The sequence below is a fragment of the Camellia sinensis genome, chromosome 1, assembly GCF_055761805.1.
Source record: "Camellia sinensis isolate YWXY chromosome 1, ASM5576180v1, whole genome shotgun sequence".
In the NCBI taxonomy this organism is placed as follows: Eukaryota; Viridiplantae; Streptophyta; class Magnoliopsida; order Ericales; family Theaceae; genus Camellia; species Camellia sinensis.
In genome coordinates, this window is record NC_138961.1 from 176,838,329 (window position 1) to 176,861,517 (window position 23,189).

The 23,189-nt window shown below is 30.4% G+C and overlaps 2 protein-coding genes across 2 annotated transcripts; one reads left to right on the top strand and one right to left on the bottom strand.

Moving 5' to 3' along the window:
- The first annotated feature begins 6,630 nt into the window (after positions 1 to 6,630).
- On the top strand, positions 6,631 to 13,383 carry LOC145799763 (uncharacterized). Its single transcript, XM_082889399.1, has 11 exons — positions 6,631 to 7,069; positions 8,636 to 9,594; positions 9,684 to 9,824; positions 10,462 to 11,221; positions 11,435 to 11,521; positions 11,620 to 11,923; positions 12,019 to 12,103; positions 12,192 to 12,281; positions 12,405 to 12,656; positions 12,772 to 12,911; positions 12,992 to 13,383. The coding sequence occupies exons 2-11, from the start codon at positions 8,872 to 8,874 to the stop codon at positions 13,176 to 13,178; spliced, it is 2,769 nt and encodes a 922-aa protein (XP_082745525.1). The 5' UTR covers positions 6,631 to 7,069; positions 8,636 to 8,871; the 3' UTR covers positions 13,179 to 13,383.
- Positions 13,384 to 15,456: 2,073 nt separating this feature from the next.
- LOC145799776 (uncharacterized) lies at positions 15,457 to 17,886 on the bottom strand. The gene is made up of 2 exons (XM_082889413.1): positions 17,853 to 17,886; positions 15,457 to 16,977 (listed from the first exon to the last, which is right to left on the bottom strand). The coding sequence occupies exon 2, from the start codon at positions 16,838 to 16,840 to the stop codon at positions 15,845 to 15,847; it is 996 nt and encodes a 331-aa protein (XP_082745539.1). The 5' UTR covers positions 16,841 to 16,977; positions 17,853 to 17,886; the 3' UTR covers positions 15,457 to 15,844.
- Between the last annotated feature and the right edge of the window lie 5,303 nt (positions 17,887 to 23,189).

Genomic DNA, 23,189 nt, shown 5'->3' on the forward strand with positions numbered 1-23,189 from the left:
TTTTTGAGTTCTAATACTGTTTTGGTTTGTTGAGAAACTTCTCTTCTCCCCTTGCGACGCGATATTATTAAAATCCCCTGCCACAAGCCAAGGATGGTTCATGTTATCTGCCGCAGCTTCCAAATTTTCCCACAGATTATCCCTAACTCTAGGATTACGGCTAGCATAGATGGCTGACAAAATCTAGTCTGAGTGATTATCTCGTTGAATCTTGGCGTGAATGCATTGAGCATTCACCTCTAAGGCTTTAACGGTTGCACGAAATGGATCCCACAGAATCTAGATACCACCACTCTTGCCCACAGGATCTACATGAGATGAAGCGATGAAACCCAACTTGTTGAAGAACTGCCCCATAGCACTGAGCTCAACTTTCGTTTCCATTAAAGCTAAAATCGATGGCTTGTAATTCTGAACCAATTCTTTCAGAGTTCTTCTGAAAATCTTATTGCCTGCACCTCTACAATTCCATATAAGGAGCTTTATAGAGACAGAGTTAGGGTATGAAGGAACGGGAACAGATTCAGGCATTCCCAATATCTTTCTCACTTTCAGATGATCGAAGACCACCGAATTGATGGAGCTCACTTGGACTGAGATGTTCTTTTCTCCGTAGTGATTTATCTCCTCTTGCTTTATGATGAGGCGGGCTTCTCCTATCCACCACTCTGTGCTTACTAGGTGAATGGCTTCTTTTGATCTATGGAAAGATAAATTGAGTTGGTTTGTATCTTGTGTTGATTTTTTGTCTTCTCGTCTTAATATATTTCTAGTTATTAGATTATGGAATAATTTCAAAATGCGTAATTTTCAAAGTATGATCCAAAGTTAAGAAGGCATTGGAATAAAAAATAATATATTTTATTAATTGAATTAACTAAAAAAAAGGAAATAATATAATTTTCTACCTTAAAAGTTAAAATAAAATTATACAATGGGGTCACTTTCTATATCTTTCATTTTCACCATGAATAAAGTGTGAACCTTCTTTTCAACAATATTATACACATTCAAAATAATTAATCAGAAAAGTATTCAGAGAATTATATCAATCGATCACAATTATTTTAGGTAAAACATACATCTTATTAACTTTATATTTATATCATGCATTTCATTTTTTTAAAAAAAAAATTGTGATTCATAGCACTCGTTTAAAAAGTTGGGTTGGGATAGGTTAGGGCTAAAATAGCAACAAAAAAATAAAATAAACTTTTTAGTCCCAAGCTAAAAATTATCATATTCAAACCATAATCATTTTATTTTTTCTCTTACAAAAGTCAAGAAAGCTAAAAAGCCAAAAAGCTTATCCCAAAAAATACTTTTTAGCCTTAGGCTAAAATAGGCAAAAAGTCAAAAAATCAACCCACATCCCAAACAAAACCTTGCACTTTGATTGACTCTGAATTACAAATCATTTAAATATATATTTTTTTGGTTTAAATTTTTTATTCTTAACATTACAATTTTATTTTTTACCTTTCCTTTCTTTCACTTAATCCATAATCCAAACAAAAAGTCCCACAGCATAAGTGTTGAATTTAGATCACATATTTTTTTTCTTAATTTTTTTTCATATATAGTTCTGTAGCATTACTCAAAGAAAAATCATTTTTTTGAACGTTAACAAAAAAAAATTCAAAGATAGAAAGAAAGTTATGAAAGGTAAGGCTTCTCTTCATTTTGGTTCGTTCAGTATGCCCATGATTGGGTCTACCACCGGCCTTACATTGATGATTTATAGTTTTATTTTCGAAGTCCAAATGTATAAATATAGCTTCAATAATATAAGTATATGATTTTGTTATTATTAATATTTTCAAAAAAAACATAGTCTTAAAGCCATATTTATAGTCCCCTTTTTTTTTAAATAAATAAATATGATGCATCAGATGACATTGATTATTCAATAATTTGATTACTTTTGCTAATGACTTATCAACTTAAAAACAAACTAAACAAATCATTAAAATAAGGTCATCGTAGGTGTGGAGAGGAGTTTTTTTTTTTTTTAATCGAAAATTGTATAGTCCACATTTTTCTAGTCCTTGTTTGGAAATAAATTATTTTAATAATTTTTTAATTTTTTATAAAAAGATATGTAGAAAAGTAAAAAGCGATGTGATAACTCACTACAACATATAAGATTTTTAGAGTTTAAATTTTTTAGTCTCTAAAAGTGAAAATTTTGTTGCAAAAGACATTTAGAGACCAATTTCGATCGTAATAAGGATAATTGTTAAAAGGTCGTCCCGAAAGGTCAAAAACAAGGCTTTTAGTGACAAAATTTTGAAAATGTCACTAATAAATAGACTTTTAGAGACAAAATAATTTAATCTCAAAATGATTTATTTTTTGAGACAAAAAATTCGATCCCAAAAAGATAATAATTTATCACTAATATTCAATTTTCGTTACTAAAAATATAATAACAATACTTTTTTCAACAAAAATATTTAGTCCCTAAAAAATAATTTTGTTTATAAATTTTCGTCACTAAAACTTTAATTTTGTATAGTGACTTATAATGACTTTTATAATTTTTTAATTAAAATAATTACTTCCGAAACAAGACAAAGTATCAAATTGAGCTTAAATGCATGTGCGTTCAAAAACTTTACCCTATGGAGAGGATTTGGGTCATCGAATATTCGAATGGTCTAAATTTGCTTTTTACTTTTGGTTTTGACAACCTAAGTAGTGATAAGTTCTTTTATTATGCAAAAGGAAGCAAATTTTATTTATTTATATATTAAATTACGAAAAAAATATTGTGTATATATGTGAGATCATTTTATCGAATCTATTTTTTAAAAAATAAATGGTATATTTTTAAAAATATATTTATCATCATTTTTTGAAAGACAAATGTGATAACATGAAAAAGTTATGATTATTAGATCAAACTAATTTTTTTTCATAAATGATATACACTAAGGGTTGTATAAATGAATTATTCGAATTATCGAAATAAGATTTATAGTGAGTCTCATGAGCTCTCAAATTCTCTCATGTTAAGATGTGAATATGAGAGACACCCAACTCAATTTATATATAAAGTAAATGAAATTTGAGAATATTGGTTGTGTTTGGTTTGTAATTTAAACCATGATTTCACACCTATTATCAACCCCCTGTTTGCTTACACTTTTCAAATCATGATTTCAAATCAATTCCAAAACACATTTTGAAAACATATTTGATAAACAAGAGAGTTTTTGAATTTTTTGTCTACTCCGTCGTTCGCCCGGACATCTGCCTAGATAGTTTTTGAATTTTTGGATCTATCTAGTCGTCCGGTGGGTTGACCGGAACAACTTTTTTTTTTTTAGCAACTGCGACTGTTATCAAGAAAAAAAAATTATATTTATTTTTGATATTTTTTAAATATAGAAAATATTTTTTTGAGACCAAAATGACAAATTATTTGGATATTTATTTAAAATTAACAAAAAAAACTGAAATAAAAATTAATTTGTCATAGTAATTTTTTAAAAATAAAAAAATAATAATATTTTTTTAATATTTTAAATATACAAATATTTTTGGAATTTTTTTAATTTTTTTAAATAAAAAATTTATTTTTGTTAATGATTCTTTTTTTTAATTGAATTTTAAAAAAAGTTTGATTACAAATTTTGATAGAATTTTCAATAAAGTTTTAAATCGTGTGTTTCGTTATGAGTTATAAGTTTTTAAATTAAGTTTTAAAAATTCTTTTCAAAACTGATACTCAAATAACTTTTCATAAACTCAACAATCATTTCAAAAATTCAACATTCAATTCAAAATTCAAATCAAAACTATTTTCAAAACTTATAATCAAATAATTTTTTTTTTTTAAATTAAAATTTCAAAATTCACAAACTTAAAATATAATTTCACGCTTAAATCATAATTCGCATAAACCAAACGTTACCTTAGGCTTGCATTTAAAAGTTGCTTTGAATTTGATGTAACAGTTTTTTTTTTTTTTTTGAACACTTGAAGATGAAATGTAACAGTTTGAAGATGAAATGTCCTTCGAATTAGATTGCAAGAACGTGCGCACTTGTGTGTGTCGGAGTGTGTGTGAGAAAGAGATTGCCTAATGAGAACCTTCAACGCATCAACATTGCTGTAACACTTGGGTAAAGATTCCTCTTCACAGAGAAGATTTATGTTGGGAAAAAGTAGTTTTGCCCTTTTTTTTTTTTTACAACAATATATTTGATTAAAAAAAAAAAATCATCTAATGTTTTATCAGTTATACAAATTAATAAATTTTGTTTAAAAAAAATTAATTAATAATGCCATTCAATAAAAAAAACATAGTTCACTTAAATAATGTAAGGTGCAACATTAATAAATAAATAATAAATTGTAAGATTTGTTACATATTGTTAATTTAAATGTATCATATTTTTTAGACCTTATTTATAATAGTGGTGATCCCACACCATATTAATTTTGATTTTTTATGCAACTTTTATGTTGAGTTTGAATTTTGAAATTGTGAATTAAAAAAATTTAAAAAGGATAATTGAATAAAATATGAAAAAATTGATGACAAATTTAAAAGAGGTACATGGGCATCAAGAATAAGTTGGATCGTTTGGAGTGAAAATGACAATTTTTTTTTTTATATATATACTTATTGAATGGAAAAAAAAAAATTAAAAAAAATTTTATTACCATTTTACCATTATATATATTTGGGAATTTCTCTATCTATTCTCAAATATCACCAACTACATTTGTCGATTATCGCTGCTGGCCACCAAAAATTACATTAACACTGGAAAGTCACTGAGCGATGGACACATAGGCCTCGTTTGGGAAGTGGCTATTTTAGTAGGCTATTTAGCTTTTTGGCTATTTTAGTGACTATTTTAGTTTTTGTGTTTGGGAAGATGAGATGATTTTTTAGTTGAGTTATTGTATTGAAAAGTGTGTTGAAATGATGTTTAAATTTAAAATGACAGATTTATCCCTAACTTTTTATTTTTAAAATTGATATAAAGGGGCAAAATGGTAATTTTACCCTTGATGTTACACTTTGCAGCTGTGACAGTGTAGGCTGTGCCTACACTGTCCCGTGCCTGAGCCTATTTTTTTTTTTTTTTTTTTTTTTTTTTTAAAAATCAGAGAGAAAGTTGCACAGTAGGGGCTTATGGGCTACTATCCCAAAAGAGGCTATAATAGCCTGCCAACCGTGATGCCAAACACCGCCATAGATTGGGATAATATGGTCTTATAAACTATTTTTGTTCTTATGGCTCAAAAATAATAGAGTTTGAGATGATTGTCCTAAAAGTTCCAAAATTAAACCTTTGACCCAAATGTCAAAAAAAATTTCTATTTTGTTAACTTTTTTCTCTACAAATTTAAGATATCAACATAAATATAATAAGTTAATCTATTTGCACAGAAATCAATCATAGAATCAAATACAACATTTTTACATTGGTATGAAACCTACAAAAAAAATATAAATAAATAAATAAATAAAAATTAAAAATTAGAACCCACCTCTTGTGAGAAAATTATATCCAATTCTATAATAATTTTAAAACTTTTCCTATAACATTTGTGCATTGTTTTTAGAAAAATGCTTGGGAGCACTAATTAGTGCTCCCACTAATTAGGTGGCAGTGGGTCCCGCCATTAATGATGTGATGTTTTGGTCTTGGAGTTGTATTTTTTTTTTACTTTTTTTAATGCATTAGTGCTATTAGTGGTGATATTTTTAGTGGGATGAATCATTGTTGTTGTTTTTATTGAGAGTTGGATTTCTCTCAAGTTCAAATTTTAGTTTAATTGTCAATGTTAGGGCTAGTGAAGCCCATGACAAATTTTGTTTTTGATGATCCAAATCATTCATCTTATAGATCCCTCCATGTATGTCATTCATAAAAAATAAAAAAATAAAAAAAAGTCGATTCAATAATCATAGTATTTTTATTTTATTATTTTTGTCTTTGAAAAAATTGATGACAAGTGTTTTCTGAAAAATAGACCATCAATTTTTTCAAAAACAAACGTGATAAAATGAAAATATTATGATTATCAGATTGATTTAATTTTTTTTCATAAATATCAAATAATTTTAATCATCAAAATAAGAGTCATAATAAATTCCATAAATCCTAACATAAAAGGTGAAGTTCAAATTTAAATTAGTGTCTAACCTCAAATCTACTTCAACAATAGCCGACCTATGAAAACAACTTGCCATCAACCTAGAGGCTTCCTTTTAATTGTCATCAACCCCTTTACCCATCTAACAATGAAACTGAAGGGGAGATCAAAAAGAAGAGTTGTCCCTTTTGGTGAATATTTTTTTTAAGTGAACCTCATGCCTAAAGGGCCAAAAAGATAAAAGCAAAGCACCATCTCCTCTTTTAGATGTCATAAAGGTATAGCTTTTGGGAATGAAAGAAGGTGCCATGCACCATAGTTTACTAACCCAATAAACTGTTGCGAAATGCTAGTGAGCATGTAGAGTTACAAGATATGCACAAAAAAATATATATAAATAAATAAAAAATAAAAATAAAAAAATATTGAGAATTGAGCTAACTTGACCTCAATTGGTTGGGTTAGTTTGGTATTTTTAGTACATTAATTTGGTTCTGAATTTTAAAATCATCAATTTTATAGAAGGGGATTTTTTTTTAAGGTCCTTAATAATAACAATTTAGAGGATAAAGGACACACAAAAAGATAGTGATGCCTCACGTCCCTGAAACAACTTGGCGCGCGTTTTTAATTATTTTGTGGACCAAAATACCCTCGCCAAAATCAACACAGAACCAAACTCATTCCGACGTCTCAGTTACATTCCAAACATCCAGCATCTTCACGAACAGGAGAACAGCAGAATTAGGGTTTCAACATCATCTGCACCATCGACATTACAGCTTCGTTATCTTCTCCAAAAATCATTCCCATTCCTTCCTCACAAATTTCTCTGACCTAGGTTAAAGCTTCGTTTTCACGGCTCATCATCATCTCAGTCCATCTTCGTCACGTCGCATCTTCATCGCGGGCCATATCAGCTCATCATTCAAGTTTCATCCTAACTCTGGTCAGTTTTTCTACAATACAACTAGATTTTCTCTGGAAACACAGTTAATAGCATTTTATAATAACCTTTCATAAATTAGGGTTTCAATTTCGTAATAAAAAGCTACCTGAATTTGAAAAAATTTATTTCTGTGTATTTTGAAATTATTCTTCAACATATTTGTGTGATTTTATCTGTAAATTTCTCTGGCATTTGAATTTCTCTGATTTTTTATTAATGTAATTTTCTTCTTTCAATTTTCTCTGGCATGTTTATTTTCACAACAATTTTTTGTGTTTTTATCTTATTCTTGAACATGTTTCTGTAATTCTGTCTATAAATTTTCCTGCTCCGTAAATTTCTCTGTAATATGTATTTTTAATTGCAATGTCTATCTTAATCTAGAATGTCTATTGCTTTCTTGCCTCTGTCTTAAGTTTCTCTGGTATTTATAATTTTCTCTGACCACATCACATCACTTTCCTCCCTTGTGTCTTTGTCATTTTAAATTTTCTCTGGAATTTTAATATTGTGGACTGGAATGAATGTTTCTTCTTGGAATTTTCTCTGCCATATGTACTTTGAGAAAAAGTTATTTCTCTGAATTTTGATCTTATTCTTGAATATGTTTCTGTCATTTTGTCTCTGAATTTCTCTGCTTTGTAAATTTCTCTGGAATATGTATCCTTCTCTGCAATGTCAATTACACTCTTGCCTCTGTCTTAAGTTTCTCTGGTATTTATAATTTTCTCTGACCACATCACATCACTTTCCTCCCTTGTGTCTTTGTCATTTTAAATTTTCTCTGGAATTTTAATATTGTGGACTGGAATGAATGTTTCTTCTTGGAATTTTCTCTGCCATATGTACTTTGAGAAAAAGTTATTTCTCTGAATTTTAATCTTATTCTTGAATATGTTTCTGTCATTTTGTCTCTGAATTTCTCTGCTTTGTAAATTTCTCTGGAATATGTATCCTTCTCTGCAATGTCAATTACAGTCTTGCCCCTGTCTAAGTTTCTCTGGTATTTATAATTTTCTCTGACCACATCGCACCACTTTCCTCCATTGAGTGTCTCTATCATGGTTAATTTTCTCTGCTTGTGTATGTAAATTTTTCTTGCATTTTAATATTATGAATTGAAATTTTCTCTGGAATGGAAATTTCCTCAATAATGTGTAATTTTCTCCAGAATGTGCATTTTTCTCTGGTATGTTTATTTTGTTCAATTCTTGATTTCAATATGGTGTACTTCTCAGTGCCATGTTTACATTACTTTGTTTATTTTATCTTTGCTAATTGTGGAATGCAAATTTTCTTTCACTTGCCATGTTTACTTTTTTCTATCATTCATTTTCTCTAGTATGTTTACTTCTATCTGTAATTTAAACAATTATTGAAAATTTCTCTCACATGTTTATGATGTTGTGTTGATTTTCTCTGACATGTCAAATTTTCTGTAATTTTCCCTTATCTGTAATTTTCTCTGGCATATCCAATTTTCTCCCTTATCTGTAATTTTCTCTGACATTTCCATTTTTCTCTGGGATTTAATGTTGACATCTCTATGCTTTAATCATTGTCTAGAAATGGCAAAACGTAAAGGCAGCGAAACACCGGAAACACCAAGCAAAAAACAGAAACTGTCTCAGTCTTCTTATGGACTAGGATAAAAAACCAGCAGCAAAACACTAGAAACACCAAGGAAGCAAGAACAACTCTCTCAGTCCTCTTATCATCTAAGATCAAAAACCAGCACTAAAACACCACAAACTCCTTCCCAAAACACACAAGTCCAAGCTGATGAAGCAACTAGCATCCAGATGAGTACCCCAACTTCAAAAGACTCAAGCTCAAGGGGGAAAAAACCTGTTAAACTCCACAGAAAGAGAGCTCACTACAGCATTCAATTCCGATCCAACCTCTCATCTGTCGTCTCCTTCTTTCAAACACTTAAATTCAGTTCAAAACATCTTCTAGAGCTTCAAAAGACCCCATTCTGGTATTTGATCCAAGCTCTAACCACTGGAAGGATGGATCCAAAGAAATCTAGGAAATCCGATGATGATGTAGTTGCCATAATCCAATGTTACAATGAAAAAATAAAAGCATTCACAGTTGGGAAGAAGAACCTGACCTTTACAACAAATGATATGACCTTGATTTTTGGTTTGGAAGGAGGTAAAGGAGCCATGTCATTAAGATACTCTAAAAAGCCAAAATCTGCATTCCTCAGGAGAAGATTCCAAAAGGACACAAGGCTCACTGGTCTTGTTCTTAAAAATGCCTTGGTCAAAGCAGTGAAAGGCAAGCAACCAACTGACTTCAAAGATGTAGCAATCATTGTTACATTGTACTTGTGTCTCACCCTATTTTTTGCAACAAGTGGGAATTCAATAGGTTGGGTTTTTATAAAGTATGTGGAACCTCTTGAATCAATGAAACAGTATGATTGGCCGGAAGCAATCACATCAACATTGATTAATTCTATCATGGCATTGCATAGAACTCCAGAAAAAGTTACGGGGTGTGTCATTGCATTGCTGGTAAGTATAATATCCATTCAAATTTGCAGTTATCATACTTACAAATTTGTGCGTTTACAAAATTTTATTTACTTTCATTTTCATCACAGTATTGGCTATGTGAACATGCAACTATCATTGACTCAGAAGACAGTAACACAACAGACTTCCCAAGATGTGCCAAGTGGAACCTTCAAACCTTGACGAAACAGCTGCAGAAGACACCAGTCCACTCTCTTGCACCTCGACAGGTTAGATTCCTATTGCTACCGAAATCTCAGTGAAATTTCAAAATTTCTCTGACCACTGCTTTGTTTCCCTCCTTGTGCATTGATTGATTAAGATTAATTTTCTCTGAAATATCAATTTCTGTTTTCTTCTTTGTTAACCACTGGTCTATTTCTGCCATTGTAATCAATTTTCTCTGCCATCCAAATTTCTCTGACCACAATTGTAACACATTAACTTATATGCCTTGATTCATTTTCTCTAATATCTGAATTATGTTCTTTGTTACATAATTTTCTCTGGCCCATCAAATTTTATCTCCTTGTGTGTAATTTTCTCTGCCCATAACTTGTGTGCCTTGCATCTTTGATAAACACTGTTTATTTCTACCCTTCTAATGAATTTTCACTGGAATTCAAATTTCTCTGACACAAATATAGTAAAACATTAACTTATAAACACTGTTTATTTCACTGTTTCATAATTTTCTCTGCCCCATAAAATTAACTCCATGTCTCTAATTTTCTCTGGCCCAATACAATTTTCTCTGAAGTTTGTTTCCAATTAGTATCATTTAGATAAATTTTATTTTCCTTATTTGAATTTTTTCTCTCAGTCAATTTTGTAACATTTCTCTAATAAAAGAGTCTCCTGTTATAGATTGATAACAAGCAGCTAGTCAAAAACCCATCTGAGGAGTTCTGTCTTGGCAAAAAGACGAAGAAAGAATTAAAAAAGGCAATTGTCATATTCAAGGAGACATTACAAGATCCATCTGAAGATGGAGGGAATGAACAAAAAGAAGGCAACACAGAAGAATACGAAGCCAGCAATGGACAAGAACATCAAGCAAGCAGCACAGAAGAAGAAACCACCAAAGAAAGTGAAGAAATAGAACCAGAAGACAAAGAACAAAATGAACAGAAAGAAGAAGACAGTGAACAAGAAGATGAAGATGAACAAGAAGAAGAGAACAATGATGAAAGTGATGAAGAAGAAAATAATGAGCAGATGGACCAACAACATGATGGCATTTGTGGCTCAACAATGCATCAGCCTGAAGAATTTGAGGAATCAAAGGATGCCCAAATTGCTGATCTACGTCAAAGACTGAAGGCACTGTCTCAATCTAAAAAAGAAGAAGACAGAAATTGGATGAAATTACTTGCTGAAAAGGATATTTCAATAAGAATCCTGACATCACATAACTCAGAACTTCAAGAAAAAGAAAGCACAATCCGAATGAAACTAAGGATGTTGGAGGTTGAAAAAGCAGACGATGCAAAAACAATTCAACAGTTGAGGTGTTCAAATTCGGAGCTTGAAACTGAAAATGCCAAATTGCATGAACAAGTTCAAGAACTATCTGTCCAACTAGCAACACAACCATACCGAACACCAACACAACTTCAACCACAAGGTCAGTGAAAATCTTGAGCCACAAAAAGTTATGTCCTTGTGCCATCATAACTCAGAGAAATTTCTATTTATTATAATTTTCTCTGTCATTGGTAATTTTCTCTGGAAGTTATATCTCTCTCAACACATTAGTTATATTTCTACTGCTCATTTCATTTCTCTGTATATTTTCTTATTCCATTTTTAGTGCTTGTTTGATTTTCACTGTGTATAGTTGGAATGCAACTGGAACAACAACCAACAACCCAACAAGAGCAAATCCCACACAAACAACAACCGAAACAAAAGAAGAAACTCTATGGTAACTGCAAAATATTGAATTAAATAAATTTACATATTGAAATATCATCTGTTGCTTCAGAGAAATTTCACTTTTCCTAATATTTTCACTGCCTACAGTCAAAAAAGATCCAACCTCAATGATAAAAAATTTAAAGGCAAAAGAAAGGAAGGAAAAGCAGCATGATCCAGAATTCCAATATCCGAAAGTTGCGAAAGTGACTAGAGCTTCAAAACAAGCTGCAAAACAAGTTGAGCAAAGCACGAAGGACAAAGAAGTGCTTGATGCTGATGCATACGTCTTGCCTCAACCTATAAACATCACAAAATCTTGGGTCTTTCCACAAACTCTTCCCATTTCAAGATTGATAAAAGATCATATAAAAGACATCTTGCAGCACATATCAAATGTGTCTGGGCTTGAGTAAGTACAACAAACAAAATAGAACATAACAAACAACAAATTACAAACTTATGTTGCATTAACAACAATTCAATCCCTTCTTTGTCATCTTGTAGAGCTTTAATTTGGACAAGTGAGTTGAATATCATTACCTTTGAAGACATTGGAAACCTCATAAAGCAAAAAGAAATTGCCAACAATGTAAGTCTTTCCCTATCATCAACATTTCTCTGCAATGTTCCATCAGCCTTTATAAAACAATATTACAATTATAAATCATATTTTTCAGGTCATTGATGGCTATGGAGAGATCCTTTTGGCTGACCAAATCAGAGAGAAACAACAACCAACCTCATTTTTTTTCACATCCATGTGCTTAGTATGTTACTACTATTTTATTTGATTTTCTCTGGAATTTTCTTTCTACTTTCTCTTCTTAATATACTTCTTGAAGTCAGTTGTGTCACTAACAAAACCATTTTTTGATTTTCTCTGAGCACAGAATTTCATCAACATGACAGAAAATCAAAGTTTTCGAGTGTCCTTATTTGACAAGCATATTGAAACAGCATGGAGGAACTATAGGTTCCTCCATTTCCCAATAAATACTGGAGGTAATGAGAAGTCCACACATGGAAATCACTGGACCTTGCTTGTCCTGGACAAACAAGACAATTTATGGAGGTTCTACAACTCACTGAGGCCAAGGAGGGATGATGCAGAAGACAAATATGTCAAAGATGCAAAACAATTGGTAACGAGTGCAAATTTCTCTGATCCATCATCATCTTTATGTGATGATAATTTTCATAGAATCCCATTGACTTGTCCGTAAATTTCTCTGTTATATAAAAATTATTTTTTTGCAGCAAGATTACGTGGAGAATTTTTTGAAAGCTTGTCTTGAAAGAGACGCTCAATCACAACCCTCTTTCAAATTAATTAACTCACAAAACACAAGTTATGACTTTGAGTATGTCAACAATGCTCCACAACAAGAAAGCGATTCGTAAGTTTCATACATCTATAAATAAGATAATTTCAGTTGCATGTTTCTTAAAACTAACCATACCTATAATTTGTATGCAGTCTGGATTGTGGCCTCTTTGTCTGCTATATAATGAAACAATATAGCAAGCATGAACCTATCAAATCCAAATTGTCCACACAAGAGATAAGGTTGATGAGGGCAGAACTCATAGAGAGATTTGTGACCGAAGTTGGCCGGTCATGGACTGAACCAATTGAAATACCCCCAGAAGAACCACAAATGTAATAGTGAAACTAGTGAAAGGAAGACAATGTACATATCCACACAGAGAAAATTGTCTCACATATATGTATATATCCTTTCTTGTTGATACATTGAAGGAATGATGATCCTTGACGTATATGTATATATCCTTTCTTGACTAATCTAAATTTCATTTTTTTTTTTATTTCGACTAATGTAAATTTCAACAATTGTCTGCCAGAGAAAATTGTCTGCCAGAGAAAATTGTCTGCAGAAATTTCTCTGGTATAAACTACCAGAAATTCACAGAGAAATTTAACTTGTATCGTCCCAAGGGGATGCCTATATGATCATGTAATTTGTAAAACTTTGTGTTGCTACAAAACAATCATCAAACTCAACAAAACACAAAGCACACAGTAATTTTATCTGCCACTGGAAAATTTCATTGCATGAATTTCAAATTTCAGAACACAATGCCCATATAGTTTTCTCTGATGGTGAAAAATTTCTCTGGATGAAAATTTCTCTGGCTTTGACACAAATTTCTGAGTTCAAGTGAGTCCAGAGAAATTCTTCCCTGGTCCAGAGAAATTCTCAACTCAGAGAAATTCCAAAAGAGCTTGATTTTGTTTCTTGGTTGTAGAATAATTTTTTGAATGCTCTGTCTGCTGTGCACATTTCTTGAAATGACTGATATGAAGCTACCAGAAATTTACAGATAAATTTAACTCATATCTCACCAAAGAAGGTGCCTATATGATCATTCAATCTCTAATGCACTGTGTTAGTACAAAACAATTATCAAATTGAAAAAACACAATCCACACAGTACTTTAGTCTGCCATTGTCAAATTTATGTGGATGAATATGAAGCTTCAAAACACAACACACAGAATTTTCTCTGCCATAGGAAAATTTCTTTGGATGAATTTGACAGGTACTACAAACCCACTGCCTATAGTATATATCAACAAACACACTTTAACTGATATTGAAAAATTTCTCTGGATGAATTTGATTGATATTATTATATACACTGTCCAAAAAATAAATTTCACAAAACAAAATACACAAAGTAATCATCAAATGTATTATTCCATCAATAAAATGTATAATCCTCAACTATTTACCAAAGGTTCCTTGCATGTCCTCTTATTATGGTGACCAATACTCTCACAACGACTACACTTAATCACCCTTTTAAACTCTCCAGTAGAAGCAATTCTGTTCTTCTTCGGCCTCCCAGCAGGTCTCTTGCTCAATGGAGGTAGAATCATAGCATCTTCAATGCTACACACAGGTTTTTCAACAGTTGGAACTGGGCCAATCGAAAAGGAGTATGCTTGACGATACATATCAGCATGAAAAAATGGTTCAACAAATGAATTCAAATTTTTTCCACTCCTAAAAATTGCAGCAACAGCATGTTGACATGGATACCCATTTATTTCCCATTTTCGACATGAACAAGTTCTCAACCCAAGATCAACCATAACCGAAGGAAAACAATGCACTTCAAAGACATTATCAGATGATAAACTCACATTCCATGTCCTCCCGTCCAAAAAAGACTTCTCCAACACACTATCCATACGATGACACAAAATTTTATTCCATTTACTAGAGAGCAGCCTCCTATCAGACCTCATATTCATGATTTGCAACCGTATCATGTCCACCAAATTTGTTATTGGCAAGTGCCGAGCTTCTCGTATCCATGAATTGAATGACTCAGCAACATTTGAATACATCTCACCATAACGTTTCCCTGCAAAATATGCATCACTCCAATTTTCATATGGTAAACTTCTCAAGAAAACACTCACAATGTCTCCTCCCTCACTTTTTAACTCATTTAACTTGAAATGAAATGATGCCTTTGTTGGAGCATATGCACATTCTGAAAACTTGGACACAATCGTCTCCCTAACCAAATTTGTGTTTCCACATGACAACTTATCCCTCAAATTTCTCTTTAGATGTTCCAGACAAAATCCATGAAAGCAGTTCGGGAAAAACCTAGCAATTCCCTCCACAATTCCACAATGTCGATCTGATATGAAACTTATCACCCTTTCTGATCCTAATACTCCATATAAATGTTCAAGAAACCAACACCAATTGTCTTTATTCTCAGCATCAACAACAGCAAAAGCTACAGGAAAAAAACCTACAAAACAAATAGGAACAAGCATATTAGGTACACACATGCAGAGAAAAATAGAACAATAAACAACCAGAAAAGTTTGACACTGCCAACATCTAGAGAAAATTCACACATTTGCAACATCCAGAGAAAATTGAATAAGTGACCAGCTACAGAGAAAATTCACACAATCATAATATACAGAGAAAATTCACTTAGTGACCACCTACAAAACAACAGAGAAAAATAGAACAATAAAACAACCAGAGAAGTTTGACACTGCCAACATCCAGAGAAAATTCACACATTGGCAACATCCAGAGAAAATTGACTTAGTGACCAGCTACAGAGAAAATTCACACAATCATAATATACAGAGAAAATTCACTTAGTGACCACCTACAGATACAATTCACACAATGACAACATCCAGAGAAAATTCATACACTGACAAAAATCCATTGAAAATTCTCACAGTGGCCACAACAATAGAAAATCCACACAGTGGCCAAAACCAGAGAAAATTCACATTCACTCAATTCCTACATGTATAGAAAATTCACATACTTAGATAAAAATAGATATATTTACAATTACCTTCATTCTCATCTTTCCCCGTTGCAGCAAGCATAACTCCTTTGTATCGTCCTTTCAAAAATGTTCCATCAAGAAAAAGCAATGACCGACAATATTTGAAACCAGCAATGCATGCATGAAAAGCCACAAACACTCTTTTGAAACGCTTGTTATCTTCAAAATCTAACTCAAAACGACTCCCTGGATTGTTCTTCAATGCCTCATCAAAATACCACCGTAATTGATCAAATGACAAACAAGAATCCCCATATGTACTACATTTTGCTTTCTCAACACTCAACCAACCACAGTTATAACTAATTGAGACCCCATACTTGTCTTTCATTTCTTTCACAACATCCACTGGACGAGTTAAAGGTTTTGCACTTACCTCTTCAAGTATCAGCCCAGAAACCAAGCTGGAAGTCATCCTCGAATGTTTACTCGTACGAACCGCCACACCACACGTATGTTCATTGTTCAAAGTCCTTATGTAGAAGAACCCATTTGTTTTTTCAACAGAAGCATGTACACGCCACATACATCCCCTTGATTCCTTATATGCACATTCTGCCGTAACCCTCAGCTTGTCATTTTTAACATACGTAAACTGAAAACCAACCTCAATAGCATACTTGCATAAAAAAGTACGGAACTCAACCACACCACCCTCAAACTTTTGTCCAACACTCGTAATATTATTCCGCCAACTAGCTGACAATAACACCTTTTCTTGGTGAGAACAAAACTTAGAGAGTGAATTCCTTTCAACATCCACCAGCCTATCACACTCACCATCCACAACATCTACCCAATTAGACCCCACTTCATCCTCTTCATCAGAAGTACTACATCTACTAACTGAACCATCAACTATATCAACACCGCGTGCACAAACAACCCTCAACATATTCAGAAAATCAATATTATTTCGAACCATACAATTCGGATGGCCCAAAATAGAATATGAAATACACATAGTCTCAGGTTTCAAATTCTCCTATGTTTTACACAAAATGCCAACCAATTCCTCAAAATTCAATTCGCATGAAACATTAATGACAATAGTATCATTCCCATATTTGCACAGCAACAACACTGCACTGTCCATTGAAACTGAAACAAAAAACAACAAAAAAAATCACAGAAACACTTCACAATAACAACATAAATGTACAGAGAAATTTCTAAAAATTATAATTTTCTCTGAACTTAAAATAAAACTCCAAAGACATCTACAAACTGATATTCACCTTCAAGATGATAAAAAACAAAATCACAGAAACTTAATGAATCACAGAGAAATTTACTGCTAACAATTAAACACAATTATAGAAAAAAAATCACATAGAATACAAGTCCAGAGAAATACTTTTCTCTGAACTACAAACTGAAAGTGAGTAACAAACTTACAATTTTCTCTGAACTACAAATACAAGTATAGAGAAATTTATGAACTTACATTGACTTTCTCATATTCTATCTCCATTACAAACTTCTAATAATATGTCCATATGCACTTATAATTTCCTCTGGACTACACAAACAATAGTGTAGAAAATGAAATTTCTCTGGTTTGAAAAAACATAGAACACAACTATAATTCATCAGCATGTTGATAAAAAACAGAGCACCAAAAATGAACTCTAAACATCAAAATCACCTACACTGTCAACACTATCTGAAATTGATCAAAAAAACAAAGAATGAAAAATTAATTCCAAAAATAAAAATCAACTCTATCAAGCTGGCCTCTCTCTAAACAAAAATCAAAATACATTTGGAATCTAAATCGAAAACAAACCTAATCCAACTCAACTCAAAAACCTACGCGATCAACACACTGTCAACACTCTTTCAAATTGATTAAAAAACAAATAATAAAAAATTAATTCCAAAAATAAAAATCAACTCTATCAAGCTGGCCTCTCTCTACACAAAAATTCAAAACAAATATCAAAATGCATGTGCTATCTCCATCGAAAACAAACCTGATTCAACTCCACTGAAAATCTACGCAATCAATACACTATCACACCACTGAAATCTCCGACGAAATCTCCAACAAAATCTACACGATCGTAGCAATCTTTCTCGTCAACTCCACTGAAATCTCCGACGAAATCTCCACCATGAAATCTCCACCATAAAATCTCCACTGAAATCTCCGACGAAAACTCCGACAAAATCTCCCCTTCAAATTCGGTTTCCAAAATGTATCAGTTAAGTCAACCATATAATATTCAAACAAATTTATGTTATAAAGGAAGGGTAATTTAGGTACTTTATAACCTAAAATAAATTTGAGGGACCTTAGTCATCAAAACATATTATAAAGGACCTCTCCTTATATCAAAAGTAGAGGAGGGACCTTAGGCCAATTTTCCCTTTATAGAATTGTATTGGGTTTCGGTTTAGACTATAACTAAACTAAAACAATCAAAAACTCAAACCTATACATATTGGGTGTGTTTGATTGGGGGGATTAGGAGGGGGGACTATCCACTATTTGGATTGTAATCCAAATAGTGCACCTTATCCGTCGTTTGATTTTTTTTTAGTCCGGTGGACTCCATGTCCGGCCGGACTCCATGTCCCCCATATGGGGGACTATCCTGTCCTGGAGGGGGGGTGGGATAGAAAGTGGGGGACTAATCACTGTTTGGATTATATGCGAAAATGACCATTTTGACCCTCTACTATTTAATTATGTATTATATTTAATAAAATTCAATAAAATTTAAATGTCTTAATTTAAAAATAAAATAATTTTATTTAACTTTTTATTAATGTTTTATTTATTTAATTTTTTAAAATAATTTTTTATAGATATTTTATTGATGTTTTATTTTAAAATTTTGTTTATGTTTTATTTAATTTCATTGTTTAAATTTAATAGATGTTTTAATAGATGTTTTATTTAAACAATTAAATGTTTAATTTCAACAATAAATAATTTCATTTATTTAAATTATGTTTTATTTAAACATTTAAACATTTGTACATCAACATGTTTATTAAATTATTTCAACATTTGTACATCAACATGTATATTTATTTAACATTTATTAAATTATGTTTTAATACGTCAACATTTGATTACATCTACATTTGTTAATTGTTAATTACATCAACATTTGTTAATTGTTTAAACATAATCTATACATCAACATTTATTTAATTGTTAATTGTTAATTGTTTAAACATAATCTGTACATCAAAATAATTTCAATGTTAATTGTTTAAATAAAAATTTAAACATTTAACCATTAGTATGTTTAATTTCAACAATAAATTTTTATTTGTTTAAATAAAAATAATCTATACCAGTCAAATTTTTTTATCAATATTAGTATGTTTAAATATCTTTAAACAAAATTTAACCATTAGTATGTTTAATGTTTACTAAAAATAATTAAAATATTAAAGATATGTTTAATATTGCTATTACATAGTAAACAATTGAAAAAGGGTAAAATAGTCTTTTGTTCATTTATCCTATCTAGTCCGTCCAACCAAACGTTGGATTCACTGAAAATAGTCCTATCCAGACATCTAATCCCATGAAAAAACAAACACAGGATACATATCCAATCCGACCAAATAGTCCGGGGGATTCACAGTCCCAGGACTCAAGTCCGATGGATTCTAATCCCCCCTTTTTCAGTCCGTCCAATCAAACACACCCATTGTGTAAATTCTTTTTATATACGTTGATATGTCTTCATGTAAGTAGTCTACAATATTGCACCTGATCATTTCATATATAAGACAAGTTAAGGTTAATTAAAGTTCATTTCCTACCTCATGCAGACAACTCATTGGCCATGTTTGGTAGGGCTTATTTCCAGTTTATTTCAATTTTTAGCTTAATTGAAGCTATTTTAATGTGTTTGGTTCAGCTTAACACTACAGCTTATAGCTTTTTGTAAGTCAAAAATCAACTTATTCTTTGAGTGGAGAAGGAGAAGCTTAATTTATAAGTCAAAAATCAACCTATGTTCACAACTATAAGCTATAAGCTGTTAGACTATAAGTTATAATCGCTTTTCCACAGCTCTACCAAACGGGCCAATTAGCAGAAACTAGATAAATCTACTCATACTTTTTTTTCACATTGGCTCATTAAGAGTAAACATAACATTTGTTTTTAAATTTTCACATTGGCTCATTCACATAAACCTTTTTTGGTATAATCTACTTACATAATGTACTTAACATATGATTATTTGTGGTTATTGGCTTGTATTAAATTTTAAAATAATATATTTTTGTTTGTTTGTATTATGTTAAAAAATATTCTAAACTCGTTGATTAATTTATTTATTTTTAATATATTAAAACCATAATCTTAACCCAAACCAAACCTGGGTTACGTTGAATTAGTTTGATTCAGTTCTATGTGGTGATTTGGAATGTTCTAAATAAGTGCACTTTTAACTTTTTGGTTAAAAAAGTATTGAAAAAAAAAATTTATGTTTGAAATAATTTTTTAACTTTTTACAAAAAAATATGTAATAAAATATTGTAGATGCAAAGCACACTAACCTGCAGCACTATGCCGGGATATGCATTTCAAACTTTTTTTTTAATGGGAATCGGTGGCTTGCATTATGTCGCGTGGTACGAATTTGGAAAATGTAAATGCAAAGTATACTGAGCTGCACTGTTGTGTTGACTTCAAAGGGCAAAATTACAATTTTGCCCTCTAACCTTCTCCCCCTCCACTTCTCCCAAATAATATTAACTTTTTAACTTTTTTTTTAAATAATTTTTTAATTTTTTTTTAGTACATCCTAAACTATCCCTAAATGTATAATTGGTTCCATTCTAATTTAATGCTAACCGACACATGCACCCCCAATGAGCGTGTAAAAATATATGAAAATTTTATAGAAATAAAGAAAGTTTTATGTCAGAGACTTGTCTTGTACCGTCTCTAGAAGCTTTGGGTAGTCTTGCTGCTAGCCAAGTCTTCATCCTGGATCTGTTTCCTGTTGTGTTTCATCATATTGCCATCAAACCACATGTGCAGAGAAAAAGTTAGATACTTGTCTCCAATTATTCAATTATATGAAAAGTGCAACTGACATTTTAATTATTTTCGCATGCATTATTATCACTTTAACAACAAAGTTCATTAAGCTATTTCAAGCACTCCCCCGGTTTGCCCTTCTTTCTCATTGTATTTTCACGTCCATTATGCATGTACATATATAACAATAATAATATATATAATAGTCCAAAATCCTTCAAACCACCCACTAAAAAATATTAATAAAGAAAAGAGTTTGAATATTATAGATGTTGCTGCACTAGATTTGGCCGCGGCGAGAAGACGACAAAATATATATATATATATATATATATTATTATAAATGTGTGAAGAGTTTATAGTATTTTTTATTTTTTTTTAAATTTTAATTTTATCTTTTTAAATTTATTATATTTTTAAAAGTCATAAATTTTTTTATATAAATCAATTATATCTTTATTTTTAGAGTTGAACACTCAAAAACGATATATCTGTTTCTATTTCTAAGAATTCTATATAAATATAAACAATCTGTCTCTCTTCTTATAAATAAATAATAAAACAAATTGTCTCCCTATTTTTTATGTTAATGATGATTGAACAATAAAAAATAATTACTTTTTCTTATTTCTCGTGTCTACTTTTATACTGGTGTACATAATATTTACGATTGTATATCATGGATCAAATCAATGTAAATAATTTTGATTAAATCTTAAAATTATATGCATTCATTTAAATCTAGATTAAAGAAAGAGCATATTCATTTAAATCTAGATTGAAGAAAGAGCATGAATTTTTAAAGTAGAGATTTGTGTTGCATCTCAAATTTTCGTAAGTTATCTTCATATATATTTTCTTTTGTTTAAATTATATTTTATGAACTGTAATATTTTACATAGTGCTTTAATAACTAAAGTATGATATTAAAATTTTAAACAAGAACCACTTTCGTTAGTTTTATTTTTTAAATCTACTTTTCAATTATTGGTTTTTCATATTTTCTTAATTTTAGTGATTAAATATATTAGAATTTCTTCATATTTTATATTTAAATTATACTTCTACATGAAAAGCTAATATTTAATAATCTAAATAGAATTAAAAAGTATAATATTGGTAAAAAAAATTATAAATTCAAACATGTTCTGATTATTATTATTTAATATTAATAATTATTTTTTCAGAAAGAATACACAATAAATTATTTTTGAAGTGTATTTAGATTAAGTAAATCTAAATCTAAAAGTAAAATAAAAAAAAAGTTATTAAATAAAGTGAATTTAAAAAGAAAATAAAAAAATTATTAAAAAAACATTGTGAAAAACAAAAAATATAAAAATTCAACATTCAAAACAAAAATTTGAAAAAACAAACTACCAAACACTATAAACTTTTTTTAAACAAAAAAAAAAAAAAATCTTTCTTCACTAATATAATTTTAAACAAATTATTCACAAGTTCCTCTCAATTTTTATGTAAATTTAATAATCTAATTAAAAAATGGTGCATACACACAAAAATGTAACACTAAACATCTACATTATGATCAACTATTTAATTATGAATAATTAACTTTTCAGTGTTACTTATATTATATTGCTACAAAAGATTTCATATATTACTTTTTTGATGTCTTATATATGTCAATGTATGCATATATAAATATATACCAAATATATAAATGTAAATTTATATATGTTACTGTATTCATACATTATCAATCTGTAATACTATATTATCATCAGATATTTTAATTTTCTAATATGTATCGCTTTAGTAATATAGTTATATTTGTTAGGAAAAAATTGTGGAATTGTATATTAGTCTCCTATCAACTTATGTCCAATACATATATACATACATGTCATGCAAACAAATGTCCACAACAAACACTTTTAATAACAAATCATGACTTTACAAAATACTTTCATCACGACAATAATTGTATTTTTTTTCCCTCACAGAAAAAATCACATTATTGAGAGAGAATGGATTTTGAAATTTAAAACAATATAATATCGCTTCAAACTCTTACTCATTAAAATATTTTTATTACGATGAGTTATAATAATAAGCAAGAAGAAAAATAAGAAGATAGTGAAACAAAAATTACAGAAGATCTATTGCAACATCTTCTTAAAGTAAAGTTAGACGTGCTGAAGCAGAAATTGTCCTATCTGTTGTGGAATTCAAGAAAAATAATGTACCTCATGCACATATTTTAGTCAAATTATAAGGAAAAAAATCTAATGATATCCAAACATTATCGGAGCAACTCAATGATACAGAA